This window comes from Aythya fuligula, chromosome 5, assembly GCF_009819795.1.
Source record: "Aythya fuligula isolate bAytFul2 chromosome 5, bAytFul2.pri, whole genome shotgun sequence".
Classification (NCBI taxonomy): Eukaryota; Metazoa; Chordata; class Aves; order Anseriformes; family Anatidae; genus Aythya; species Aythya fuligula.
The window spans coordinates 31,831,669-31,857,970 of record NC_045563.1 but is presented as its reverse complement, the minus strand read 5'-3'; the positions used below and the strand labels follow the sequence as shown (position 1 = coordinate 31,857,970).

Here is a 26,302-nt window from a genome sequence, read left to right as displayed (position 1 = left end):
ATTTATTACCTTTTTGAGAACTTTCACCAAGTCTGCATAGTCTCCTGATTCCAATTTGGGATTTTTCACCAGCAGTTCAACAGCTTCTAGAGCTTCTTTCCTCTCCTGCCACTTTTTCGCTTCCTGCAGAGCAAATCACATTAGTTTATAAATGCAAACAGTTCTAGAGAAGCATAAGTAGCAAAAGCCATAGACTTTAAAGCTTAACTCTATTCTGAGAAAGTCAAAACTTGTTAAAAAAGTTTCCCTACAGCTTAACATCAATAACTGCAGTGAAACATTAAATACAGTACTTTCCCAGGATGATTACCTCAGCGCCTTAAAATTACAGCTTTCTTGCTGGTAAAAATAAAGAAGAAATTTATATTTACTTACGATAGTCTATATTTTGCTTACACTAGTCTGCTACTATCCATTCAAGTAGCAGTATAGCTTACATCGCAAAATACTAGTCCATCTTTAGATTCATTAGCACCATGTGCCATGGAATTAACGGGTAGTATTAGTGTTAAAGTTTCTGCTTACTATTTTCTCATAGAAGTCTTTGGGAAGCTTGGAAAGAATTTCTACAGCTTCAAGCAACTCATATGCATCTACTTGTGGTACCACTTCTTCCCCATCATCATCTCCTGCAACCAGAAATGAGAAAAACGTAAGCATAGTGACAAGTGAAATGTCAGCTACACTACTGCCTAAGGCTCATTTAAAAAACAGTATCAACACTTGTGATTTTGCTGTTTCAAAGGACAGATACTCTCTCATATAAAGTTCTTACCCCAGTCACACTTTATTGTGCATTCCACTTGTTTTGCACCAGCTTGAATAAAGGAACCTTTGTGACTGAAGTATTTGTTAACAAATAGTGTATCAGTGATAATCTCTGCACTCCACTAAAAAGTGTAAGTAATTTACCTCCGTCTCCATCTCCTCCAACTGCCTGCTGCTGCTCAAATTTTGCTTTCAGCTCCTGTTGGGAACGCAGGAACCTGGTTTGCTTAGGAGCTGCTGCTGACACTTTGACCCACTCTTCTTCCAGTTCTTTTAGCTGCCAAAGGGAAAAGAATCATCATATCCGAGATATTTTGTACATACCACAGACAAGACACCCTTCACAGAAAGCAACAGAATGTTCCCATCTCAAATCCAAGACGTTGCTATCTTTTAAGTTCCTTTTCCTGCCACCAACAAAGTGACTCGCTGTTCAGAAGCTTTTGAGTAAGTATAGTAACATAACACAACATCATCAACAAAAATGCAAAGCATTTGCATAAGAGCAAACTGTAGAACAGTCAGAATGTTGTGCGGCCTCCGTAGAAGGTTTAAAATAAGAATGGCTGAGCACGGAGGAAGATCCTTGTTAAATCCATGCTGTTCTCAGATAGTAAAATGAAGATGAAACATAACATGCTGATACGTATGACGAGACAGTTGAAAAAAACAAACAAAAATTATACCTTGCTCCAGGAAGTTACTGCTTTCTACCCGAACACAATTAATACAAGTGGGTAGTAGAGAAAGATTCATTAATAATTTATAAAGTTTTCAAGTAATGGACTGTTCCATCTCCAATAACATAGTTATCTGTCATAATGCGATGCCACTTCCCAAAGTACAGCAATCACACAAGAAAATTGAGCGGAAAAATTGTGGACCTGAACACTTTCAGTGCAGGAGTCCTTTATGCAGGAAATTACTTGCCCTTGGGTTAGATCCCCAAGACAAGCCGTTTTACTTTTCCAAATCTCCTCCTCAGTTTCAGTACAAACAACAAAATGTTGTCCTGTCTTTTCAAACAAAGAGGCACTAAACAGGAAGCTAAAAATAATGCCTCATTAATGAAAGCTCCAGTTTTGACCTTTAAGGATGACCAACACCACAGGATCAGGGAGGGCGAGCACATGCACGTGTAGAAGTGTTTTCTCAAATGTGTGGATACAAGACTACATTCTGCCTACCTGAACAGAATTTATGTTCTGCAACGGAGGTCTCAGTGCATCCCGTATCCAACGGTAGATCTCCACAGCAAGGAGTTTGGCTTCATCTCGAACAGCCTTTTCACGAGACTCGAATAGTTTTGGCAACACTTTAATGATTGGCTTCAATGAGATTATTTTTGAACCAAATTCACTGAAAATTAAAAACATGGAATAGCATCAGAGTCCAAGTAGGAACCAAGGAGTGAGCCACAAAAAAAATAAAAAAAATATTTAAAACAAAATCTATGATATGCACCTAGTACATACACTAGGGATTCTGACATTTACTGAAACCATTTTTTTTTTTGGTGACACTACTCAGTTGCTGCACAATTTAAAAAAAATATTTGTCCTAACATAATTACTCTCAACAACCAGATTGGAATTACCAAAATCAGGCCTCTTCTGAAATTACTTCAAAGCATTTACTCCAATCCACTGCCTAAATCTGTCCCCTTGCCAGAAGAGGAAAAAAAAAAAAAAAAAAAAAAGCGTCCTTAAACTGAAATTTGTATGACCTACTTTTTTTTTTTTTTTTTTTTTTTTTTTTTTTAAATCAGAATAGAATCTCCTTTGTCTATCCTTGGAGGCAAACTGCAGTAAAAGCATTAGTCATTTTGCTACTTGTTGGATCAGATAATTATAGTAAGCCTGGGTCATCTTCACAGAAAATACATGTGTTGAAATACGTGCTACTGAAAGGACACAATTTTCCCCAGCCACTCACTCTCTCCTGTCAGCAGATTCTACATGTTGTTGGATTTAACACACAACACTTCATTTTTCAATCACTGTTGAATGAAAACACAAGTTTCCTTTTGATACTTATAGTAAACTGCTTAGGTTCTTAAAGCATATCTAGATTACTTCAGAAGCAATAAAATATTGATTCAGAACCATTTCTCTTCCTTGAGAACTCTAAATTAAACTTTCTAATCACATTTTCTTCTGCTTCTTTTCAGCCAAATTTTTCATGAGAAAGCTAGTCTAGTAAAAACGTCTGCTCAAGTACTGAAACTTGCATCCTTAAGTTCTAAAAATTCTACTGCTAGAAATATGAAGTAATAAAACATGCAAAACAGGCTCTGATCTTGGAATTAATGCAACTTAAATGCAAACTAAGAACAAATGAGTGATACAGAAAAACTAAAAGGGTGTATGAGGAAAAGTGGCTATACAACAATAGGCCACCCCAACTTCTCACGTTCTTATCTGATTCGTATAACACAAGAAGAAAAGCAGAAGCTTTAACACAAGATAAAAAACACCAAAAGCTAAACTAGGTACAACAAAAATCTTGCTATCAATGCAGAAACTCTATGAAAGCAGAAGACAACTTTAAAGGAGAAGTTAATAAGGCTCCATGAACTAATTTGATCTTGCCATTTCAAACATAATAAAAAAACATATAAAATATCTGTATTTGTGTTTTCAGATTGCCTTTTTTCTGACAAAAAATAGTTATTCTGACCAATATTATGTTTCTTTTTTTAAATAATTCACTACCGATTGGGTACATACACACCCAACATAGAAGAATTTGATTAAAAACAGTATTTTTCACTCAATCTTCAAAATCAGAAAATACATTTGAAGGTGAACAAACAAAGATGCTCCACTTTTAAGACTGGGTAGTTGGTTTCAAGATTAAATTTGTTTTTTTTGTAAGTATGAACATCTTTTATTTTTCAATGAAGATACTGTTATATGGACAGTGGAAATTGACGTAATTCTGATTCAAAACACATTTAAGCTGCAGTGATCTTTCTCTTTTGAAAATACACAATGTAGCCAACAGGGTTCATATCAGTGAGAAAAACTTTTTTTTTTTTTTTTTTAAATAGAAACAAATACATTTTAGTTTTCCCTTTGCTGTTTTTCAGAATTCAGAAGAGAAGCAGCACTGTCTGGAACAAGACACGCTAATCCTGCCCTTCTCTTTCAGAGGTCCATTGTGAAAAAGGAAGTTTGGCAAACAGTTACCATTAACCAAAGTGATCCTGATGAGGCTTGTACAACAAAGAGATCCCTCACATCTAACAAACCCCATGATGCTCTAACAACTGTTGTTGCCATAAAGTGCCAGTATAGATACATCCTATTCAACAAGTCTTTTTAGCCTGTTAAAAACACTGAAGTGTCTCCACATTCTACTGGAGCTAGGGGAAGGAAAGAAAATGCACACACAGAAAAAAAAAAAAAAAAAAAAAAAAAAAAAAAAAAAAAAACACAACACACAGAATAAGAAAGTCCCCAAACTAAAAGCTTACCTTAGTGCTTTCCTCAGTGTCTCTATACACGCTACTATGATTTTCGGGTTTTTGTTATCCAGACCCTTCAGTAACTCTTCTTGTACTGCCTCCCCTTTCTCAATTTCTATATACATTAGACATATATCTACACCCAGCTCCTTCGCTCTGGCTTTTGGCTGATTGAACACTTTATTTACAACTCCAGAAGCTACTTCTCCTGTTGTCCTGGAAGAAGGAAGAATGTTTAGGTGAATCAGGTGTCCTCCATTGTTATCCACAGGAAAAAGCACACACAACATCAGAAATATGGATTAGAACTCAGTAAGTCCTCATACAATGGGGACTAAATTCTAAACTAACTTCAAAAGGTAATAACCTTCTGTAAGAGATGATTTTAACCTCTCGTTTAATCAAGAGAACTCCTGCAGACTGAGTGCTATTCTGCATGTTCCTAATAGTAGGCTACACCAAACAGCGAATACAAGACATTTTCTCAGAAGTATATTTATTAATACACATTAGTTCTGGTCCGTAACTGAATGTTATCTCCTGAAATTGCATATATTACTGTTAACATACTGCACTGGAGAATAAATAGAAATTAATTTGTTGGGATTATTTCAAAGCTGCCGACACGCTTTGTAATGAAATTGTTTCATTTACACCACTTGTAAGTTAAGGGGCTTGGAAAAGCTGTTAGATTTTTGATCTATGGTTTGGATTTATGCATTTGTTAAAGATACTTTTTTTTATTCATTTTATCAGGTCACTTAAAGCCAGTGGACCAAAACACTGATCAGGTGCATTAGGATTTTTAATTTCACCCCCAGGAGCACAGGCTATTTCAGGGGCTTGACAGCCAAGAAATACTAACAAACGTCCTGTGAAGAAATTGGCAGCTATGCAGATTCAGACCAGTTAAGCTAGATGCAACTCCACATAAACATAATGGTTAAATTATAGGAATATCACCCAGGAAAGAGCCTCCCTGTATATACACACTTTTTTTTTTTTTAAATAAAATAATTAAAAAAAAATAACAGGGATTCCAATTCACAACATCCATATCACCAATTTACAGATTCTCTGCCACTTCAGAAATCTGTATTACTCTTGAATAGTTCCTTTGAACATTGTTATCATATGGCATTATGTAAGCAACTTGTGACACATTAACATGCACATGGAGACCATCTACAAGGAAAGCCTGCCATTCAGCAAGCTTTCTAGATCTGAAAGCTAATCCTGCTCTCAACAGTAAATACCAGAGTTATTAATGGCCACCATAAAATTCACCTGCAGACTCTCAGAGAGGCACATGAAACTCCTAACAGCCTACTGATAGCAAGCAAAGGCTACTTACTTCCCTGCTACGTGAGCATTTTCAACATAGGCAAGTGCTGCTTCCAGTCCTTTCAACTGAGCCACTGCATTGGAGTCTGTCACAAATTTCTTTATCAATCCAAGATACTTGGACCATTCAGGACTCTTCTCATCATCTATCTTCTGGAAGAGCTTAAGGGCTTCTTCATAGCCATTTAATCTGGCTTTCCACAGCTGGAAACAAAAGTCAAATGCATAAGTATTGTGCTAGTACAAACCTTAACTCACCAGTCTTGCAAAGTACTTCAATCATAGTTGAAGGTGTGCTCAGTAAGCTAGCATCCTCAGGATCTATCTTCAATGACTACATGAATAACATGCAACAGGACAAAACACTGTTTTCTTGTCAACAGTGATCTGGCTAGAGAGATGCCAGTACGCTATGCTGCTCTTCACAAGCTCTAGCAACCACCAGTGAGTAGGTGTGATCCTAACCAGAGTATCAGCTACAGATGAGTAATCTCTCCACATGCACAAGTACGCTGATCTTTCAGCACACACGCTTATGCCATACAGATTACCATGCAACTAAATTGTGCTTAATAGATGTTATTCTACCTCTAGGCTGAGCAGAACTGGTGATTTCAGACCCGTCATACACATGCTGTGCAGCTATATTACCTAATTTTGGTGCAAACAGGTAAGGGAATACCACTGCCTCACCACAGCACTGATATACAATAAACCAAACCCAAAGAGAAGGTGTCCTACCTTATGTTCACATTTCTGGTCAATGGGCAGTTTCATCCACTCACTGTCGTCCCCCATTGTTAATTCAGGTTCTCTCTACAATTACACTAATTCCTGCAGAGACAGAGACAAGTCAGAACACAGAAAAATACATGAGGCGTTACCTGCAACACAGTTGAGGAAAAAAAAAAAAAAAAAAAAGACAGTTCTGTACCAAGTCTTCTAGCCAACATGAAACCCATGCTCCCAAGCTTGTAATTGTATTTAGGTATGTACTAAGACTAGAGCAGTACTCTTTTAGCCCTGTAAGGCTACCAGAAGCCACTGAAGGTTAAAGAGCCGTGCGTTGAGTAACATTTCAGGTATTAAAATTCTCAATCTGTGGAAGTTTTAGTAAACTAAGATTAAAGCATGCAGAATATAGCCTTGTCTAGGCTTGAGGAATAATGTACTACAATGAAGGAGCTGATAAGAAATGACTACCCATCAACACCAGCAAACTGACTCTTACTGACATGTGCTTTCTGTAACAGGTGGCATGAATCAGTGTTGAAAAAATAATCGGGTGCTAGCATGAGGACAGCCATTTTAGCCACTTTACACACAGCACATCTGAAATGAACAGTCCCAAGAGAAGAACAATCTCCCTTTTTGCTAGCTGTGCCCTTATGCCCCAATTCTAACATAATCAGCATTGCCAACTGTCAACAAGAGATCAGTTTCTTACTTTATGTAGGCTCAAAACATTACTCAATTCAAGTTTGTAAGTGTTTTCCCCCCCTTATTAAAATAGGAATATTGACCATTAGGGGTATGAGATGAGACCTCAGGCTTAAGGCCCATCTTTGACATGCTGTACAACTAATACAAACACTCAGAGAATAAGCTTGATGAAGAGGAAATAAGCAAAATGAAAACAGCAGCAATGAGAAGACTCGAAACATTATTTATACAAACAAGTGAAATCAAACCAGGTAAGGATTAGCACGTTCCAGAATACCAATTCAAATCCACAGACAAAAAAAAAAAAAAAAAAAAGAGAGGAAGACTCCAAAAACTGGTGGCCACTATATTCAATAATCCAACTCTGCTGGTATATAAACACCTTCAGGAGCACAATACTCCTGATGTAAATTCAGCCTATGCCAGCAAAACTGCTTATTTCACCTACAAAGTGCTTCATACAAAGTACACACAGCAGTTCTCCATAGCCAAATAGGCCCTAGAATAAGGAGCGGAATTTCATCAGTGTAAGTTAATACAAGCAAGTCCTGCAAAGCTATCTGCCAGCCACACAGCACTAACATACAGCTGGTGCAATAGGAACACCAGGCTAGCAATACTCCACGAGAAAATGAAGCTGCATTTATGATAAAAAACACTTTTCAAACAGCTCATCTAGTCAAGGACACGGGAATGCCCCCATGTGAGTGCAGTCACGGGAGCAGACTCCCCTTTTTTAATCCATCAGGTCAGCCTCGCAGCCAAGCAACATCAGGAGAGGCACAGCATTGCCATATAAGCTGCGTTTGCATCAGGAACACCTTTAACTTCACGTACCAGTACAGAAAATATGGGGGCACTTCCTAAGTGGGGATGCAAATCACAACTAGATACAGCGCTCCCTCCCAGGCTCACACACACTGAACGCACTCCATTTATTCTTGTCAAGGATAAGGAGTTCAGTAGTTTTCAATCTCGCTGAGGAACTTGGAAGTAGTATTCAAGCCGTTCCCTGTCTGTATCCTTTTGTTGATGAAAGCAACACAAGGACAAGAGGTACTCACGGGTAAAACAGGAAAAGGAGTAAGGCACCAACATACCTGGCAGCAGCACAAACACCAGAGTTTTTGACACTTGTAACACAACAAACCCTCATCTACACCCGGTTTGTTTGGAAACCTGTCAGCAACACAAACTCCCGACCTCAGCAGTGCAAGGGGGCACCTTTCTCTCCAGAGACTTGTTCCACCAGGGAAAATCTTAGTGCAGGTCAGTGATGCCTTACTGCAACCCTACAATCGGTTCAAACACTCAATCAGGAGCAGTTCCCCTAAAAAGCCTCGGCCGTTGCAAGCCTGATGCAGATTTCTAAGTACATTCCTTTTAAACCTTTACACGCTGACAATAGTTCACTGCTATGAAGTTTGACCCTGGGTTGTATATCCTAGTGCTGCATTACAGAAACTAAGAGAAGAAGACCTAGCACTTCCTTCCCAACACCAGGAGGAACTCACCTTGTGGGGATGGGGAGGGTAACACAGTGCGTATTCCCACCCATTTTTTCAGCCTGGTCAAGTCAGTTCCCCTACTATTTTTAATTGCAACATCTACAACTGTTACTTCAATTATAAAATGGGTTAAGTTGCCTTCTGTGCTGAATCCTGCATCTAAAAATAGCGCTGAAATTATACGTCCTCTCCACTAACTTACAAATCCCTTTGGAACAGTTTATCAGGATGTTATCTAGAGGCACAGAGGGAGCGCTCCTTCAAACATCACTTCTCTCCAGCTCCATCACTGTTCACACCTGCCCTAATCCCAAAACCTTGTGCTGCCTGAGTCTTGCCTTTACCAGAATAAGAGACTGTTGTTTCTCCCTTCAGTTACATCACTGGTTTCTGTATATTCAGAAATGATCCTACATTTATTATTTTTTAAAGTTTCTTTGCAAAGATAGGTAAGCTTCTTCCATCACTTCTCAACACTAAACAGCAAGTAGCTTCTCTCTACTATAATGCAGCTAAATTACGTTACTAGCAGTGAATTTGCAGCAACGAAGCGTTTGACCTATATAGCTTTCTTTTGAGCACAACTAATTTTACAGCCTCGAAACAAACAGATTTCAGTCTTTCTGTAGCAACACCCATTTTGGTAGAATACAGTGAACAGGAGCTCTGAAGTGACTGACCCACCAAAATAAGTTTTGTGAGAGAGGCCTGTTAGTAACGTGGTCAACAGAACATTTACAAAAGCAAGTCAGCTGAGCAGTCTGCAATGGAGAGGAACAACAAATCTTCCCTGACAGTTCTTGGCAGGGCAAGCTCTTGTACTACGGAGCAGTAAGAAAATGAAGGCCAACAAGGAAAGAACAGGATATATCTTAAAGGGAGACAATGCAAAAACAGCAAGTACAGAAAATATTTAAGGCAGCACAAATGCAAGAAAAAGTGTAAAAGTGGCCCACTGGATATAAGTGTAGGAAACAAATTTATCAACACGTTAAGAGAACACGGGAAAGTGACATTGCAGGAATCTGTGGCTTAGCTACACACTGATCTGAGAAGTTCCCAACTCAGCCTCTAAATAAATGCTTTCTCTGCTACAGTTTTTGAGGGCTGAACAGCATCAACCTTACAGGACACTGCTAAAGCAAAGCCTCTGGATGTAACATTCTGAAATGTTGTATTTTGAAGCAGATGTTCATTACCAATTCACTGTATATTATCACGAACCTTCAGCTTCCAGACCATTTTCCCATAAAAAGTGCACCGCAACCTAGGGAGCCATTTTGTGCTAACCAAACCAGATGTTTCTTGATACCGATTGTCCACTTCTCCCTACCCACTTCCACCCACTGAGCGTCACTCCTGTGCAAGAACAGCTTTTAAGTCATCAAAACTCTTGATGCCAAAGTAACCTTCCCAGAAGGTTCACCCAAAGAGGAAGTTCCGAGAAAGCAAGGCAGGCCATTCTCAAGGCAAATTGGGTTTGATATGTTCCTGCAGAGTAGAGCACATACTTGGAAAGCACAAAGCTGTATGTCACGTTTCAGTTGAGACTACGCTTCTCAGCACAGTTCTCTGCCAGTACAGTCCAGTCTTCTCAGCACAAAGAATTTTTATTTGTTTAATGGCAGTTTTGGGTCACATTTGCTCTTCGTCTCTGAAAACATGAAGTTTCACTGCCTCAGAAGTTCAGCCCAGCAGAACTGCTAGTACTTCCTTACTAAACCTTTGTGTTTGCTAGCTACAATATAACAGGGCTTAAAAAAAATAATGAAAAATTAAAGTAACCATAGCATAGTTAAATTTTTATTTTAAACACAACTCAGACACACTGAGTATGCGAATCGGAGAACTGTAGCTTAGTCAGTGAAACAACGCAATGGGTTGCTTTAGTAAACTCCACCATCAGAAGGAAAGATGAAGTCCAGCTAATATTCTTGAACTAAAGAGGCCTGCAAAAAGCTGAAGAGTCAGAAGAACTTTGTCATGCTGACCATTTGCCTTCCAGCTTCAGTCCACAAAGTGAAGATCAGGTTTAAAAACAAACACACACAAGAAAAACCCCACAGAAGGCTATCTGCTGCTTAGGCCATAAAAATTTCCTCATCTTTTAGAGGCCGGCAATTTCAATTAGAAGATGCAAAATACACAGGCTCTTGATGAAAGGAAAGTAGGGCCTCGGAATAATGAAGATTAAATAGGAGAAACACATGGTTAAAAGGAATTGCTTTGCAGGCTGCGGAGTGCATGGCACAGCTCCTCGCAGCTCCAGCAGCACTGGAATGGCACACAAGAGTAAACAGCATCACATTCTCCTGCCTGCTCTAATGCATTTGTCCTGAGCAGGCTCAGTGACATCTTAATAGCAACGCTGCTAAGTTATTGGTGAGGGAGACAGCTCATTTCTCTGGGATACATTTCAAGGCACAGTCCCCTCAAATGACTTAGGTGCGTGGAAATAGCCTCGAAGTGAGAGACGAGGCAAAACAAACCGACCTCCTGCTTGCAGATCCATATTTGCGATTCCTTCCCACAGGGGGAAGCCCGCAGCAAAGCCAACCTGACACAGCAGAGAGCGGGGAGAAGGGCAGCGCCGGGGCACGGCTGCGCGCCCTGAGGTGACCGTGAGGGCGGATGGCTGGTGGGAGGGGGGGCAGCAGGGGCGGGGAGCCTGGGCGCTGCCAAAGCAGGCGAGGCCCCCGGGATGCTCCCTTGGAGGCCGGCGGGAGCTGCTGCCACGGGGAAGCCCCCGGGAGCCCCCACCAAGGCAGGATGGTGCAGCCCCGCCCGCATTGTCTGCGGCCGCCTCCTCGCCGGGCCCTGCCCGCGCCTCCCCCCGCGCCCCGGCCCCGCTCACCTGGCGGCCCCGGCCCGGCTCCGGCGGCGGGGAGGCGGCGAGGGCAGGGCCGGGCCGGGCCGGGCGGGGCCGGGGGCGCCGCGGCGGGGCCGGGGCCCGGGGGCGGGGGGAGCCGGCCCCAGCCCGGCCAGACAAAGGCGGGCAGGGCAGCGCCGGCACCCCGCGGACACGGGGGCTCCCCCGGGGCGGCTCCGCCGGCCCCCGGCTGCTGCGGCAGCACGGAGGCGGCCCGCAGGCTGGCACTGCCGGGCACCACGCGGCTCCCCTGCCCCTGCCCCTGCCCCGCGGGGTCTTTAAATCAAGCCCCCGACGCCGCCCGCTGCGAGGCCGGGGTTCAATGAACCAGGCGGGGGCCTTTGTAACCCGCGGGGGGCACCGCCAAGCGTGCTGGTGGCTGTACGGGTCCCTCCGCCGTGCCCCGTGCTGTCCCCAAGCCAGCCGCGGCCTGCATCCCATCCTACTCCAGCAGGGCTTTCACAACACGTATTCAGTATTTTATTGACAAATTAGCAACATAACGTAATACGTTTCTTTTACGAGACGGAAGAGCACATCTAGCTGGAACAATGGGACAGAGGAGAAATGGGAAGGGGAAAAAGAAACAATCAGATAATCGCTGACTCTGACTTAGTAAAGCCTGTAATTAGGATTTCCAAGTATTTACAGCTCTCAAGGGTCCTTCAAGTCATACTCCCTGCACAACAAAACCTTCATATCAGATACTTAAGATTTGGAGACAATTATTTCCACCCCACAAAGTGCTCAAATCAACTTCCAACTGCATGCACAGTTCAGGATGTTCCTAACAGACCTACAAAGGGATGCAGGGAGCTGGTGCAGGCAGCAGATGACAATTAGCCAGGGTAGCAAAGGAGGGGGGAAAAAAAAGGATTGACTGAAAAAGCTCACAACGTGACAAGTGAATTTCAGCTGTAAATTCATCACCTCGCACACAGAGGCACGGGAGAAAAACAAGTCGTAACGTGAGCTGGAAAGCAGGTTTTTGGAACTGACAGGGAAACAGGAACGCGATGTCTGTCAGAACTGTAAGGTCTACACGAGATTAGCAGCTCCACAGTGGCACAGGCCAGGTTTTTGGGAGACACAGGCCCAGATTACATAACTGGCACACATCAGGGGAAGGACAAGAGTCAGCATGGAAACAAGTCCCACAGATCCAAGTCACACGGGCATGAGAACCAGTAATACCCACCCATTAGCACACATTCATTTTTTTTATATTAACTTAGCAAATGAGAAGTCTTGCATCAGTACAGATTTAAAGCAGTCTGGCTCTAATCTCCCATTCCTCCAAAATCCAAGTTCCATCTATTTTTGTGCAGGTGCCACAAATAATTTTTTCCATTGCAGGTCCCCTAGTTAATATTCCCAATTTTGTGTTCTTTAGAGTTACCTTCAATAAACGCATCTATAACTCTGTTGACAACCAGCTCACTGTACCTGATTGCTGCTTTTGTTGATACTACCTTGATAAATCCATTTCTTGGTGAAGCTTAAAAGCTTTAACCCTATTGCAATTGTCTGAAGGGGAAAAAAGAAGGCGTGTCTATAGGTTTTGAATGGAGGAAACCAACAAGAACAGCAAAGTTTTAAGGAAGGTGAAGCATGAGGGAAGAGACAGTGCAACAAAATCCTAATTTTTACCCAACCAATCAATCTGATCCTGGACAGCGGAAGTGTCAATACTGTAACAGCAGCTTGCACCCCATCACTCTTCTTTCTGGCGTGATGCTATTGCAAAGTTTCAATAATAATAGATTGTTATTAGTAGCCTTTCATAATACTTCAATATTTGAGACTAGCAGCGTTTGGAAACATGCGTCTTTACAGTTTCCAACTAATTAGCGTGCTAATTGAAAGTGCAGAGCAATGCCTTCTCCAACGCAGCAGTAATAAGGGAGGAAGGTCTCCCACAGCTGGCAGCCCAGCATCCTGACAGCTACTCCTTCCTTCCCCACCTGCAGAGGGCAATTTGTAATAGCACCGTGGTTTAGTACAAGCACTGGAGGATTTAATACTAAACGTAACATAAGAATCAGAAAAAAAAAATCCTCAACATAATTAGATAGCTGATACACATTGAACAAAAATCAGACAGCAGGTTGTAGCAGAAGAGTTTAGGGTGTTTTGGGGGATGGGTGTGCTTTGTTTTGTTTTGTTTTAAACAGCAGAGTCCAGGCCTGCTTGCGCTGCACACAAGTTTCATTCCCCAGCCTCTGCTGCACAATCCTATGGGTCCCTTGCTGGAAAAACCCCAGATTCTGGAGGACCCCCCCCAAGCAACGTGAAAGCTCCTGCGTTAAGGAGCATCACAAGACTGTGACTCAGAACCAGAATGAAGCCGACGAGGAGAGGGGTGGGGGGATCCCACACTGCTACCAGCTACAGAGGGCTCAGCACCTGGGGACGGGCCCAGAGGACGGAGGACCAGCAGGAGCGTTCGCAGGTTTTGCTGTGAGGCCGTCATTATCTCGAGGGACATCTTCCCCAGGTGATTCGCGAAAGGTAGCCATCCCCACACAAGGGCTGGGGGTGGGGGGGGGGAGGCCAGCAAAACGCCTCCGTGACGGGGCTCCAGCAGCGGGCCGAGCCCGGCCGCCTCCCAGGATCGACCCCAGCAGCTCCCAGTACCCCCCAGTACCTCCCAGCACCTCCCCGCCGCGATGCCACGAGCGACGCAGCCGCGGCCCCGCCAGGCCCCAGCCGCCTGCACGGCGCAGGCCGCGGCCTCCCCCGCTCCCAGTCCCCCCCTCACAGCGCGGCAGCGGCCCGGGGACAGCTGGGGGGGGGCCCGGCGCCTTCCCGCAGGGGGGCGGCAGCGCCGCTCCCGGGGCCGCGGCCCCCTGACAGGGCGGAGGGCCCGGCGCTAGGCCTAGCGGAGGGCCGGGGCCTACCTCAGCCACCAGCGGCCTCCGTGGGCCCGGCGAAGCGCGGCGGGAGGCGGCGGCGGGGGCCCGGCGGAGCGCGGCGGAGCGGGGGCGGCTCTCACCTGGCCGCCGCGGGTCGGGCGCGGCGAGTGTCCGGCCGCTGCTCGGCGCCGTTTGAAATCGCTCCCCCCGCCCGCACCTCCCAGTGTCCTCCTCGCCCATTGGCCCGCGCCCGCCCCGCCCGCTGCCGCAGCCGCGCTCCTCATTGGGCCGTTTGAATCCGGCAGCGGCGAGGCCCGGCCCGGCCCTGAGGAGAGCCCCGGGAGCTGAGGGGGCTGCGGCCGGGGGGAGCCGCCCTCAGCACGGGGGGGACCCAAAGGGGCGGCTTCGGGACCCGCAGCGCCTCCCCCTGCCCCTGTGCCCCCCGCCCCACCCAGGGGACGGGCATTAAATAAAAATGAGGTGTCAAAGCATTTGTGTGTGGCCTCAGGGTGATCACTCCTGCGCTATCTCAGAGGCTGTGGAGGAATAAAGCAGAAGTTTTTGGAATGGTGTCGGTGGTGTTCTGCTCCCCCAGGAACAGGCAGCAGGGAATGCGAGATCAGCACCAGGAGCGAGCAGGCAGTTCCTACTGAACGTGTCCTTCAGTATTCTGCCTCCTTCGTTAAGCTCTGTTATTAAAAAAGGCCCCAGCCAGCACCTCCTCTTCTTCAGGGCTCCGTTTTCCACCAACCCTTTTCTTTGTCATACGCTGCTGGAGAGCAGTTGTCCTGAGACTTCCCATAAAAAAATATAAAGGCCACACTCCTGGGCTGTCCCCATGTCAAAATGGTAAAGGGAAAAAAAACAAATAGGGGCAGGGTGAGAGTACACGTGGGTGTAGGGACATAAAGGTGAGTGGAGGGAGCTGGCCCTTGCTTCAAAGCCTTAGTGACAGAAGTGTGTGTGACACTGCTGAGGGAAACCACCCCCATCCCCTCCTACCTTTGTGTTCCTCTCAACTGAAAGTAAGGTGAGGTTTTGTGCAAACAGGTCTGGGAGCTCCTCTTTCAAAGTAGAGTCCAAATAACATGCACGATTCACAACCAAAAGCCAGGCAGAGTGGTTAAGAAAAGCTAAATTTATATTAAATTATCATCAACCCCTAAAATACTGAACACAGTGGTTAAATAACTCCAGAAAGTCCGATGTCTCCAGTGAGTAACGTTAAAACCATTACACAGGAACACAGGGAAATCACTGATGTTAGCTCAGGACAGACAGGAGAGAGGTTTGCTTTTTACATAGTAAATCAGTGCTCAAGAGATCATCCTCCAGTGGCCTTTTTACATTCTTAGCAGCCTAAGTGCAATGAGGGTCTTCTCTTCCCCAGAATGGGGAAACACGAAGCACCCCCGAGGCAGCATCTCACTGGAGCTTTCTCCATACTTTAAGAAACTAATTTTTGTCCACCTCACTTGCAGAGGAGAGACTGGGGGATGTTTTGGTGCCTTTCTGCCGTATTCTTCTCAGGAATGGGGCAGTTATGAATGGTTGTTAGGCTGGAGTATGCAAGGTCCCTCCTCAGAAGCAGCAGAGGATAAACCAAGGTGGAGATCACAAGCACCATTAGTTGTTGGAAGGACTGACTGGGTTTTCCTTTCCCTTCTGCACTCGTGACTTGGACAGCAATTATTTCAACAGGCTTGACTGAACCTCAAGGGCCAGTCTAGACAGATGTTTCCTTTCACCCCTGTCCCACCTCAGGAGGTTGGTGCACACTTAGAGAGCTACTGGGGAAAAGTAAATAAATAAAAAAAAAGCTCCTGCTCTCCCACAAGTCAAAGTCTTCCTCCCCTGTCCTTCACTCCCAGCTCTAATGCCCCTGCCCCTACACGTGGCTTCTGTTCAGATTGAGCCTTGTGCCTGTGCTTCAGCCTTTGATGTCCCCGTATGAGGCAGCCTAGACCGACCAGGTCCATGTCAGTGATACACAATCCTTTCTCAGTCCCCACCTGAGTCCACACCTCAATCCAGAAGTGCCCCCGTCCAACAAAAAAAAAAGTTTCCCATGCTGGAGTCAATCAAATAAATAATTAAATAAAAATCTAATAAAAAAAACAATCCCTCTGGGAGTAGGGAAGAGTCCCACATTAACACAGGGAGATATCCAAGCCTTCGCTCCAGTTTGTTTTCCACAGCAATACACACCAGTCAGCCCAATGGTGCAGTTATGAACAGTTTCAAGCCACCTAGCCAGGGCAAAGCTGCAGCCTTCCCCTTACTGCAAAGCTACCTCTGGGGTAAGATGTACAGCCAACCCACCAGCAACCGTCATGTTTTCAGGGGTGGCAGGACTGTTAGTATATGAACAAGGTTAGAGCAGAGTAGGATTGATTTTCTGATTTTCCTTTTTTTTTTTTTTTTTTACTAGCTGGAAAAATATTGCACAGGAGATGTATCCTCCCCTGCACATCTACCGTATGCTTTGCTCTCTTTACACCATGGGTGGGAATGTACTTGGCTTCTTCCTAGGAGATAAAGAGGTCACAGTTTGCCGTGAGAAATTCTTCACTGGAAAGTTCTGCTTCCAAGTATCTGGTTTAACACTTACTATTTTACCATGATAGTATTCATGTAATTTGAGGGGTTGATTTAAATCTCATTTCTGAAGAAGCGTCAAGAGACATTTGCTCAATCTTTTTTCCTGCCTGAACAAACAGATGACAAGAGAAGTCAGGACACTATGAAAAGGTGGCAACAGTCCTTGGGAGCGTGCAAGCTCCAGCTGCTGCTGGGGTTTAACTGCAAGGGTAGAATTACCCCCCTAGAGGGTAAAGGCCTTGGAGGCCAGAGAACAACTGAAGCTCACACAGCTGATGGGAAAAACAACTTTGCAAGGAGAGCTCTTTAGAACAGCGGGGCTTAAAGTGCTATTCTCCCTGACAAACTATTTTAAAATGGCCCTTGCAGCTCCGTGATTATTGTCTCCAACTCTAGGTCAAATGCGCTCGGCTTTGTAATAAACCAGCTCCTAACTGTTAGCACTGAGGGTGCCCCTGGGGGACGCTTGACCTAGGAATTCCTTTTTCCCTTGCCACGGTAATCAAAGGTCATAAAGGCCAAGAGAACTGGGACCTGTTCAGTTCCAAAAGAACTGGAACTGGTGGGGATTTAGCAATTTTATTTTTATTTTTAATATATATATATATATTTATATATATCAATTATGCAAAGGCAAGAGTAAAACTTGGGTCTGGCTGAGATGCATTTCCTCCCATTAGCTCTCTAGAGCTACGAACAATACCGGTTTATTCTTTCCTCGAGTAAAGCACTCTGACTCCAGTACCCACAGGGAGCAGTTTTGAAAGGGCGACTTGCTGACTCTTACTTTTCTGGAATAGAAATATTTTTCAAGAGGAAAGGGGAGAAACAGGAGCAGTGTCCACTGCCAGCAACAGACACAGTGCTCCGATCTGAGAATTCCGTAAGGATTTTTACTAGCAGATGGGAACGTAAACAGTGATGCTCTCCTGAAGTGTCACGGCAACTGTGGTTACCCTCTTTATGCCCTCAAAAGGTGACCTGACACTGTGTCACTGTCCCCTTGAGCCCCAGAGTATACTCCATCTATTCCAAAACATCTCTCCAGTCAGAGACCCCACAACATAAAGCCTCAAAGAGTGCTGCTGGTGCTGGAATGACTAGGGGAACTTCTGTGACCAGGAGCTAGCGTCGAGGCAGCTCTGCTCTCTTCATGGGCATCGACTGTGAGCTGGACGGCACGGGACTTGCAGGTTGCCAGAGAACACAGAACCTGGACCAGATTCAGGCCAAAGGAGTCACTGCAAAAGTTAACGTGGCAGCTTCCAGGAAAAGGGAACATATAAATAAACCACAGACAGTGAAAATGAGCCAAAAGGGTCTCTGGGTTCCAACCCACCCATCCTCCCCCTCCAACCACAACAGCACAGCTGCCCAAGCTCCTTGCTGAAAGGCAGTCACAGTCTCTGGGCCCCTCACAAGAGAGGCTAGTCTCTGTGCCCTTCCTTGCCTGCAGGCAGAGTCCTGTCTTTTTTGTGCAGAGCAAAGGCTAGGGAGGGTACGAGCATTTCCAAAGGAGCGTGTACTTTAGACCTCGCTCTCCGTGGAGGGCTTGCGTTGGTGTTTCCAGCCTGTGTCTGGGAGTGAGCCCCGCCGTTCAGGAGTGGCTGCTGCTGTGTTAACACTGCTGCATTCAGACTGTTCTTCCTGAAGCAGCTGCTCAGTTTCAGTGTCATCCAGTGAACCAGAACTAGCCTGGATAGAGACCGTGTCTGTCTTCATGCAAACATGGTCCCGGAGGATCCCTCCTCGAGAGCTCCGAATTTGCTTAAGGTCATCCCACTCTGAATCATCACTGGATAAAAGGCATATGCCCTCCACAATCTTTATCTTCTCCTTGGTGTAGCTGTGGTCAGGACCAGTCTAAGGAGCAGAGAGATGAGTGAAAAAACAATACATCTATGTAAAAACAAGGCAAAGAGCAAAGCAGAGTCGGCACAAAGCACGAAGCAGGTAACAGGCTGGACCATGTAAACAGCCACTGGCTCTCACTGTCACAATGGCAAAACCCATTCTAAGTTTCCCCTCAGTTCTTCACCCTTCCCCAGATACAATTGTCCCTGCAAGAGCTCTCATTACAAACTCCTTGAAATCATGGAAGGGGAATAAGCATGAGGTAGCTCTCCTAATTCAATTATATAGAACCTCTGGCAGCAGGGAGCAAGGATATTGAGCCTAAAAAGGAGTTAAACAAGAAGTAACCAACCAGCCAAAAAGAAAAAAAATAAATAAAAAAAGAAAAAGAAAAACCCACCAAAACATGGAAAGCAGAAAGAGCTAGAAAACTTCATGGTAAAAATAGGTAGGTTTAGTGAATTGATATCTGAGTCATTCTAGATTCAGCTCTCAGGAAGGCACAGCTGGAACACCGCTGCTGAGTCTGAGCTCCACAGTGATACGGGGAAGCAGATTATAGGGAAATGATGGAAATCAGTATGGTCATGCTAGCCTCTGATAAGATTAAAGTAAAGAAATCTGCCTTACTTGGCTCACTGGCAAGTAAGGAGCATTAGAACATCTGATGTTCACTGGGAAGAAAGTGGAGTGAGAGGGGAATACATCTGGGCATATGTAAAAGCAGCAGAAGTAAGTGGTAAGGATGTGGATTTCCAAAGAAATCATCCTGTCTTATCCTTACTAGGCAAGGCTAAATTTGCAGGAAAGTTTGGGAAACCTATTAGATAGCATATTTGAAAAACAAAGCCAGGGAAAACTCTTCTCTGCATAAGTCTTGTCATGATCCCTGCTAGAGGAGCTAAGTCATTTAACAGGCTATCATAAATACTTGTACAGAAATTATTTTTCAGATCTCACATACTAAGTAGCCAAAGCCAAGACCAGAGAAAGTGACCTCAACTTTCTTGGCAGACAGTAGAACTGATTTAAGGACATAAAAGCCAAGGAAAAAAACAAGAAAGAGGAATTAGTATGGGACAGCCACACAACACAGCTCGAGTGAGGGAGGCAGGATCAAACACACACAATAGTGATACCTGACGTGAGGATGTGGATGGAAATCAGAAGAGGGAAGATGAGAAACTATCTGAGTGATAAGAAAGCTTCTGAGGAGAAAACAGAGGAGAAACTAAGTGCTGCAAGACATCTTATTAAACCCTCTCCATCCTGCCATGCACACAAGGTGGGCCTCTGGAGGGCCTTTCAAGTGCCACATTTAGTAAGAGCTCCATTTCTCATCCTACCCCACCCACCCCTTCCATGCAGTGCACAGCCAGGAGCCACGTTCTTGTTACCAAATTCTTTCTGCCTTCTTTGTTCCCCTGGTGAATGCCCAAAGCAGCCCTGGGGCAACAGTCACCAACCAGGACTGTGCCCAGGAAAGACAATTCCCTTTGACTCCTGTACTTCAGCAGCCAACATCCAATGCAAATGAAATATAAGACACTGCGGGAGTGGAGAAGAAGCACAGAGCTAAAGACAGGCCAAATTCACTACAGCTCACTGGGGAAGAAATGCTGCTGCTTGGAGGAGCCTGAGAAATTTACTGAAGCTGTCCCTCCAGTGTCCTAAAGGGTAAATGCTGACAGAGCTGCAACATTTTCACACGTGAAAGCCTGTTATACCTAACAGCAGCTTGAACTCGTCTTCCATATCTTTAGTAGCAGCTCTTACCTCTTTCTTATAGCACAACTGGTTGTACATTGTTGGCTTGGGAATCGCTTCAATCTTCACCTCCTGGGTAGATGTCCGATATGAAGGATTGCTGTAGGTTAGGTTCCCCAGGCCAGGGTCTGTGAACTTGGACTTATTATGCCTAGAGGAAGAGAGCAGTTAGAAAAGAGAAAGAGCTCTTCTGCCAGGATCTGAAGCTCCTGAGTGCTCAGTGAATGGAAAGCTCCAGAAATCTTCACTGCCCCTCAAAGAGAGGGGGAACACTGATTTCACCAGGCTCTTCAGCTACCAGTATACTCTACTCACTAGCTACCAGGTGCAGCAAGGCTCTGCCATGTAACCACTAAAGCTATACTGGCAATAATCTGAGAAGCTACCTGGCAGAGCACACACAGGCCCACACATGTACTGAGATATGAATCACCTCACATCCCCGTCCATAACTCCTAAGCTCACTGCAGAAAATTTAGCCAATACTGCTTCAAAAATATGTGCACGCCCAACACTTCAAAGGAACAGTACTGATCTGGCTAATACAATCATCAGACACTGCTTACAAATGAAAACAAAGGGATTGTCTTTCTTCATTGGCATTTACAAAGTGTTACTCAGGAGGTTTCTGCTCTTAAACAGGCTAGATTTTACTATGGTCCAGGAGAAGGGGAAAAGATCACTTACCTATATATAATGAAAGCAGCAATAAGCAGCAAAATAAACAAGATGCTGAGAAGGCCCCCAATAATGTAGCTAACGTGCAGTCCTTCTCCTGAAAGAGAACAGCAAGGGTACATTATACACTTTCCTTAACTTCCACTGGGTAATTCTGACCTCAGTAACAAAATACAGAAGTACGTGAAGTAAAACGTCAACACACAGAGGTTTAGCAAAGGGTTTTATTTGACATATTAACAAATCCATTCCTCCCACCTAGGCCCCAGCAAACCAGGAGCATCACGATCTTTGTAATGGGGCTGGATAAAGATGAGTTAGACCTCCTTGCTAACAGATTATTCATGTAGTGAGAAACCATTAACCTAACCAACCATCCTCCACTAAACACAAAGAGGATGGTGAAGCGGGGTAACATTAAAGGAGAGAGCCCAGTGGATGAAGTAGGAGGTGAAAGAAAACAACAGTATTCTTCACATCAAAGTGGCGTTTGGAAAAGTCCCCATATAGGCTAATGTATGTGTATGACTGTTATTCATTTTCAGATACATTTTGCTCAGAAAGGATTTGAGGAATTAAGGATCGAGTTTAAGAGCAAAGAAAGGGAACTCACCCACTGTTGCCAACACTGCCTCATTGGCATGGGTACACAAGCCTCGTATAGCATCTTTGTCGGAGCAGCTGAATGACAAAAGGACTTAGTTAGTATCCTGTTACTGAAAGTAATACCAAAAGTATCAAAAGACAGGATGGAACAGGCTAGCACTGAAATCCCTTCCATTTCCAACTCTACAACAGGAGCTCTCCATTCTCCTCTCTAGTACCCTCCCGCATCCAGAGGAGAGAGGACCTCATATGTGTATTTCACTAGATCACAACGTTTTCAGTGTCAGTGCTGAAGCAAAAATCACAGTGCTGAAGAAAAAGAAAAAACTTCCTAGAGTCAGCACAGAGATTTTTCTGTCCAATAGATTGTATCCAACAAAGCCAAAAGTTTGCCTTGTATATTTACAGCCATATATTACCCAGCAAAACCACTTCCTCAGTTGTCTGTCAGGTGTGATGCATTGGAGTGAACTAGAGCAACAAATTCCTGTCTCTTCTCAAAATTAAGTTCTTAAAATCAGGAGTTGAAAAATAAATCAAAAGGAGCAACGTGGGCTCAGGAGGAATTTAACACTTCATTATGTCTTTATGTCTGTAAAGTCTGGAGCTGGAATAGCCCCTTTTGGCTAAGGAGATGTGTATTTGGATGATGACAGCCAGAGAAAGCTTGTATGTTGCATCTTGCACAAATGGTGACTTTCAAACCCCAACTCCAACAGAACAATAGTACTTACTTTCCTTCCACTGCTTCCAGAGATGTGAGAGGTTTGGCTGTTGAGGTACCCATTCTGCCAGGTGGTGTCTGACTTTTCTCACTTACTCTGGTGGTTTCAGGACCAGGGGGCACCACACCAGGAACTAGAACGACAAAGAAAAATAAAGACGACCCCAACTTTGTGAGACAGATGAACAAGTCTGGTAAGCTATAGATAGCTTCTGAAATGTGATTGCCATCCCAAACCCAGCCTGTCAAGCAGAAAGGACGGAAGAAAGTTCTGCTCACAGTTGTCTTACTTCCAAGTACAAGGCTTTGCAAACTTTTCGCACTAGAGAGCTTCAGGATGCTCTGGTTGCCATAGACAAATGAATGCTCAACATGTAAGTAGTGGCAGTGGCTCACATATGGAAGCTACTACCCAAGCGATGCTCACAAAACTCACCAGTAGAACAGGGCCGCCCATCTGGTTCATCTGGACAGGCACAGACAAAGTCAGAAGCCCTGGCAAAGCAGAGGTGAGTGCAGCCTCCATTGTTCACTCCACAAGCATTAGTACCTGGAAGGAACAAGCAATTTTTAAATCTCTTGCAGATGGCCAGGTAGGAGCTCAACAATCTTTTTTTTCTTGCTCAGCCAGAGCTACTTCCTAGAAATTCGGCAAATTACTATTCTCTGGTACATGCCCTATATCTGACTGCTAAGAAAGTGATGACAATAGCCAGATGTTGGTAAGATTAGGATAGCCTTGAAACAAAGGCACTGGAAATCAGTAGACAGGAGCCCAGTCAACAGAGCTGCACAGATAAAAAAAAAACAAGCTCACATTCTGTTTTAACACAATGTCAGATGAATAATACAGACAGTGACATTTGCTGATCAAAGCTGTAAGAGAACACAGTCAAGATGTTCTTGGCTGAAATGTCACAGGCAGACAAAGAACGTGCCCAGGGAAGACACATTAAGTTTGCATCCAAGGAAGGATGTCAACCTCACCTGACATCTATAGTAGCACAATGTTCTAGATTTCCTTTTGACTCCAATTAACATTTGCCTGAGAGGAGGCCCTCCTATTTACCTGTTTGTCTTTGAGGGGAAACTACAATGATATCCATTAGCCCCTCAACATTGGCCAGGACTGTCTCTTTGTTCCGTCCAGAGTATTTGTCCACCCTCTGGATAGATTTGGTTTGCCAGTCAGTCCAGTATATCCATCTGTCCTGCTGCTCAGGGAGATAGCAAGAAGGAAAAAACTCACAGCCATTAGCATGTTTAGCCACATAGACGCAGGATACCCATCAAAAACATGTCCCAGTGTCAGAAGGCCCCAGAGAAAGGCCTTTTCAACCCCTTCTTGTCATAAAGAAAAAGACTGTGTACACCCCAGAGGATTTCAGACAAAATTCCTTTGTTAACTCCACAGAAGTACTACCCCATATCTATTTCGTTTTCCCCCGGACTATAATAATTGCCTGTCCAAAAGCTCCACTGTCCAAACAACACAGCAGGGAGAAAGGTATGTGGGCGTAAATCTTCTTACCTGGGTCAGAGCAAAGGGATGTGACACCTGGCTGACCAACACTTGTCGTAGCTTCCCATTGAGATCACAACTCTCTATGCGATCAAGATGTGCATCCACCCAGTAAATCCTGGAGGAACAGGGAAAGAGGTGAGCTTCCAATCCCTCTTTACTTTCTAGTCATTTGCTAGCCAAAATGGACTAGACCAATCAAAACACTTCCTGAAACTAAGCTAAAACAGTTAAAGAAAATTTATTATATCCTTTAATTCTATACAGGTGCAAGAAATCATTTCACTGACCTCCTTGTGTCATAATCCAAGGTCAAACCATTTGGCCATCCTAGGTCTGTGTTGATCAAGATTTTACGTTCAGAGCCATCCAAGTTTGCCCGTTCAATTTTAGCAATGTGACCCCAATCTGTCCAGAAGAGGTACCTAATGAGATAAGAGGCAAATGCAAGAAAAAAAGAACATTTTATTCAGCCTTATTCAGCTAGAAGTTTCAGTAAACTGCGTTATTTGGTTTCAGAAAGGCTCATGTGGTCTGTAGTTTGCTTCTCCCAACTATCTGCCCAACCTACCCCTTCTTGGGAAAGACAGCAATAGCTCGGGGCTCATCCAGACTGTTATTGATCAGCACTTTCCTGGAGCTGCCATCCAGCCTAGCTACTTCTACAGTATTGCGTCCTGTGTCTGTCCAGTAGAGGTTCCTCGCGACCCAGTCCACTGCCAGGCCATCTGTAGTCTTCAGACCCTGACCAATAACAGTTTCCATGTTGCTACCATTCAGATCAGATCGCCTGAAAAAAAAAAATCAGTAACAAACGGCAGTGAGGAATAGGTAGCTCCTGACAGGGATCACACAAGAAGGTCCCCCCACCAACAGGATTACTTCATACTGCTGCCTCCTAAATCTCTTTTCTCCCCATAATCTCCAGCCGGTTAAAGACACCTTTAACATTTACTTCAGCAAACCACATGATGCTGCAGGCCACAGACAAGGCATGAATAGTGGTGTATTGACAGCATCTCATGGTTTCCCCAACTTCCTGGCACACTCCACACAGCTCACTGTGGCACAGAGCACACACAGCTGGGTGACCTGGGCACTGGCCGAGCAGATCACTGGCACACACCTGATGACATCAAGAAAAACATCTGTGTAGTAAATCTTGCCATCCACACTGTCATAGTCCAGAGAAATGACGTTGTTCAGCTCGGGAACAGGGATGTGCACATCTGTATGGTCACTGGTGTCCAGTGAGATACGACGGATGGAAGCACGGCTAGAGAAGAGTAGGTAGGTCTCTGGAGAAGAGTCACACGTCTGCTCATCTCGCTTCAGCTGGATGCCAGTGGGGCAGGCACAGGAAAAGCCAGTGGGGTGAGGCAAGCAAAGGTGGGAGCAGCCACCATTACGAAATCCACATTTATTAAAGCCTTTAGAAGTAGACAAAGCACATTTTAAGGATCAATGTGGTCCCAGAGAACAAAGCTTTATTTTAAAGTCTACACACATGCACAACTTGCTAGCAGCTGAGTTCATCCTAACTGTAGCCTTACTGGGAATCTACGGCCCTGCATACAGAGATTGCCTCCCTCCAAAATGAATGGTTGGGCAAGGAGAACAGAAAGGCACAGAAGTAGCGGGGAGCACAGGAGCAAAATCCTGACCTTTATTCCTTGCTGATCAGTTTTCCCATGGAAAAAGGATCATACAAATGCTGATAGATTCACAGAACTGCAGCCTAGATTTATTATAGCTGCAAAAAAATAATGCTGACTTAAAGATCCCACCCTGTGGGGAAGCAGCGTGACAATGCACCAGAGGCCAGGCTGACAAAGAAGCTTCTGTTTCAAGTTAGCTGCACACAGTGGCAAATAAACAAAGGCATCAGAGAAGCCTGCTGTAAGTGTCTGACATATTAGGGTCATATCTTCAGTTCCGACTCTTTTTCTTCATTGAAAAGCCAGCATACATTTATTAGGAGGGGATAAGCCCTTAAGGTGCAGGGAGTGGAGGGAATGTAAGAGGGATATGATGGCTAGAGTTCTAGCTTCAGGTTATACTGTTAAGTTGTACTGTCAAGAGCAATGCTCTACTGTTAGTAGTGACAGAGAAGCAGCACAGAGTCTTTTGTAGAAGTACATTTCAGTGGAATTTCCCCAGTATGAAGGGACAACACAAAGCAACTCACACTGAAGAGCAAGGAGACAAGATGAGGTTGTATAGGATCCCCAAAAGGTAACATAAGGAATTCCACTCTGGCACAGAACGGATGATATATTAAGAGTTGCTAACAA

General features: G+C 44.6%; 2 protein-coding genes across 3 annotated transcripts in view; both read right to left on the bottom strand.

Annotated features, from left to right (window-relative positions):
• The window catches only part of CKAP5 (cytoskeleton associated protein 5), a 47,988-nt gene extending 33,514 nt beyond the window's left edge, over positions 1–14,474 (bottom strand). For both annotated transcript variants that reach the window (XM_032187640.1, XM_032187642.1), the window contains exons 1-8: positions 14,397–14,474; positions 6,323–6,415; positions 5,592–5,785; positions 4,247–4,453; positions 1,956–2,127; positions 913–1,045; positions 526–629; positions 10–123 (exon numbers count right to left, since the gene is read on the bottom strand). In XM_032187640.1, coding sequence (XP_032043531.1) covers positions 10–123; positions 526–629; positions 913–1,045; positions 1,956–2,127; positions 4,247–4,453; positions 5,592–5,785; positions 6,323–6,379 — 981 coding nt within the window. In that variant the 5' untranslated portion in view covers positions 6,380–6,415; positions 14,397–14,474. The remainder of the gene's footprint in view (positions 1–9; positions 124–525; positions 630–912; positions 1,046–1,955; positions 2,128–4,246; positions 4,454–5,591; positions 5,786–6,322; positions 6,416–14,396) is intronic.
• Positions 14,475–15,378: 904 nt separating this feature from the next.
• The window catches only part of LRP4 (LDL receptor related protein 4), a 39,580-nt gene continuing 28,656 nt past the window's right edge, over positions 15,379–26,302 (bottom strand). Inside the window, exons 28-38 of the mRNA XM_032187985.1 lie at positions 25,135–25,438; positions 24,580–24,798; positions 24,299–24,433; positions 24,018–24,126; positions 23,556–23,700; positions 22,923–23,036; positions 22,497–22,620; positions 21,770–21,837; positions 21,166–21,253; positions 20,488–20,629; positions 15,379–18,720 (exon numbers count right to left, since the gene is read on the bottom strand). Of these exons, the coding sequence (XP_032043876.1) occupies positions 18,385–18,720; positions 20,488–20,629; positions 21,166–21,253; positions 21,770–21,837; positions 22,497–22,620; positions 22,923–23,036; positions 23,556–23,700; positions 24,018–24,126; positions 24,299–24,433; positions 24,580–24,798; positions 25,135–25,438 (1,784 nt within the window). The 3' untranslated portion in view covers positions 15,379–18,384. The remainder of the gene's footprint in view (positions 18,721–20,487; positions 20,630–21,165; positions 21,254–21,769; positions 21,838–22,496; positions 22,621–22,922; positions 23,037–23,555; positions 23,701–24,017; positions 24,127–24,298; positions 24,434–24,579; positions 24,799–25,134; positions 25,439–26,302) is intronic.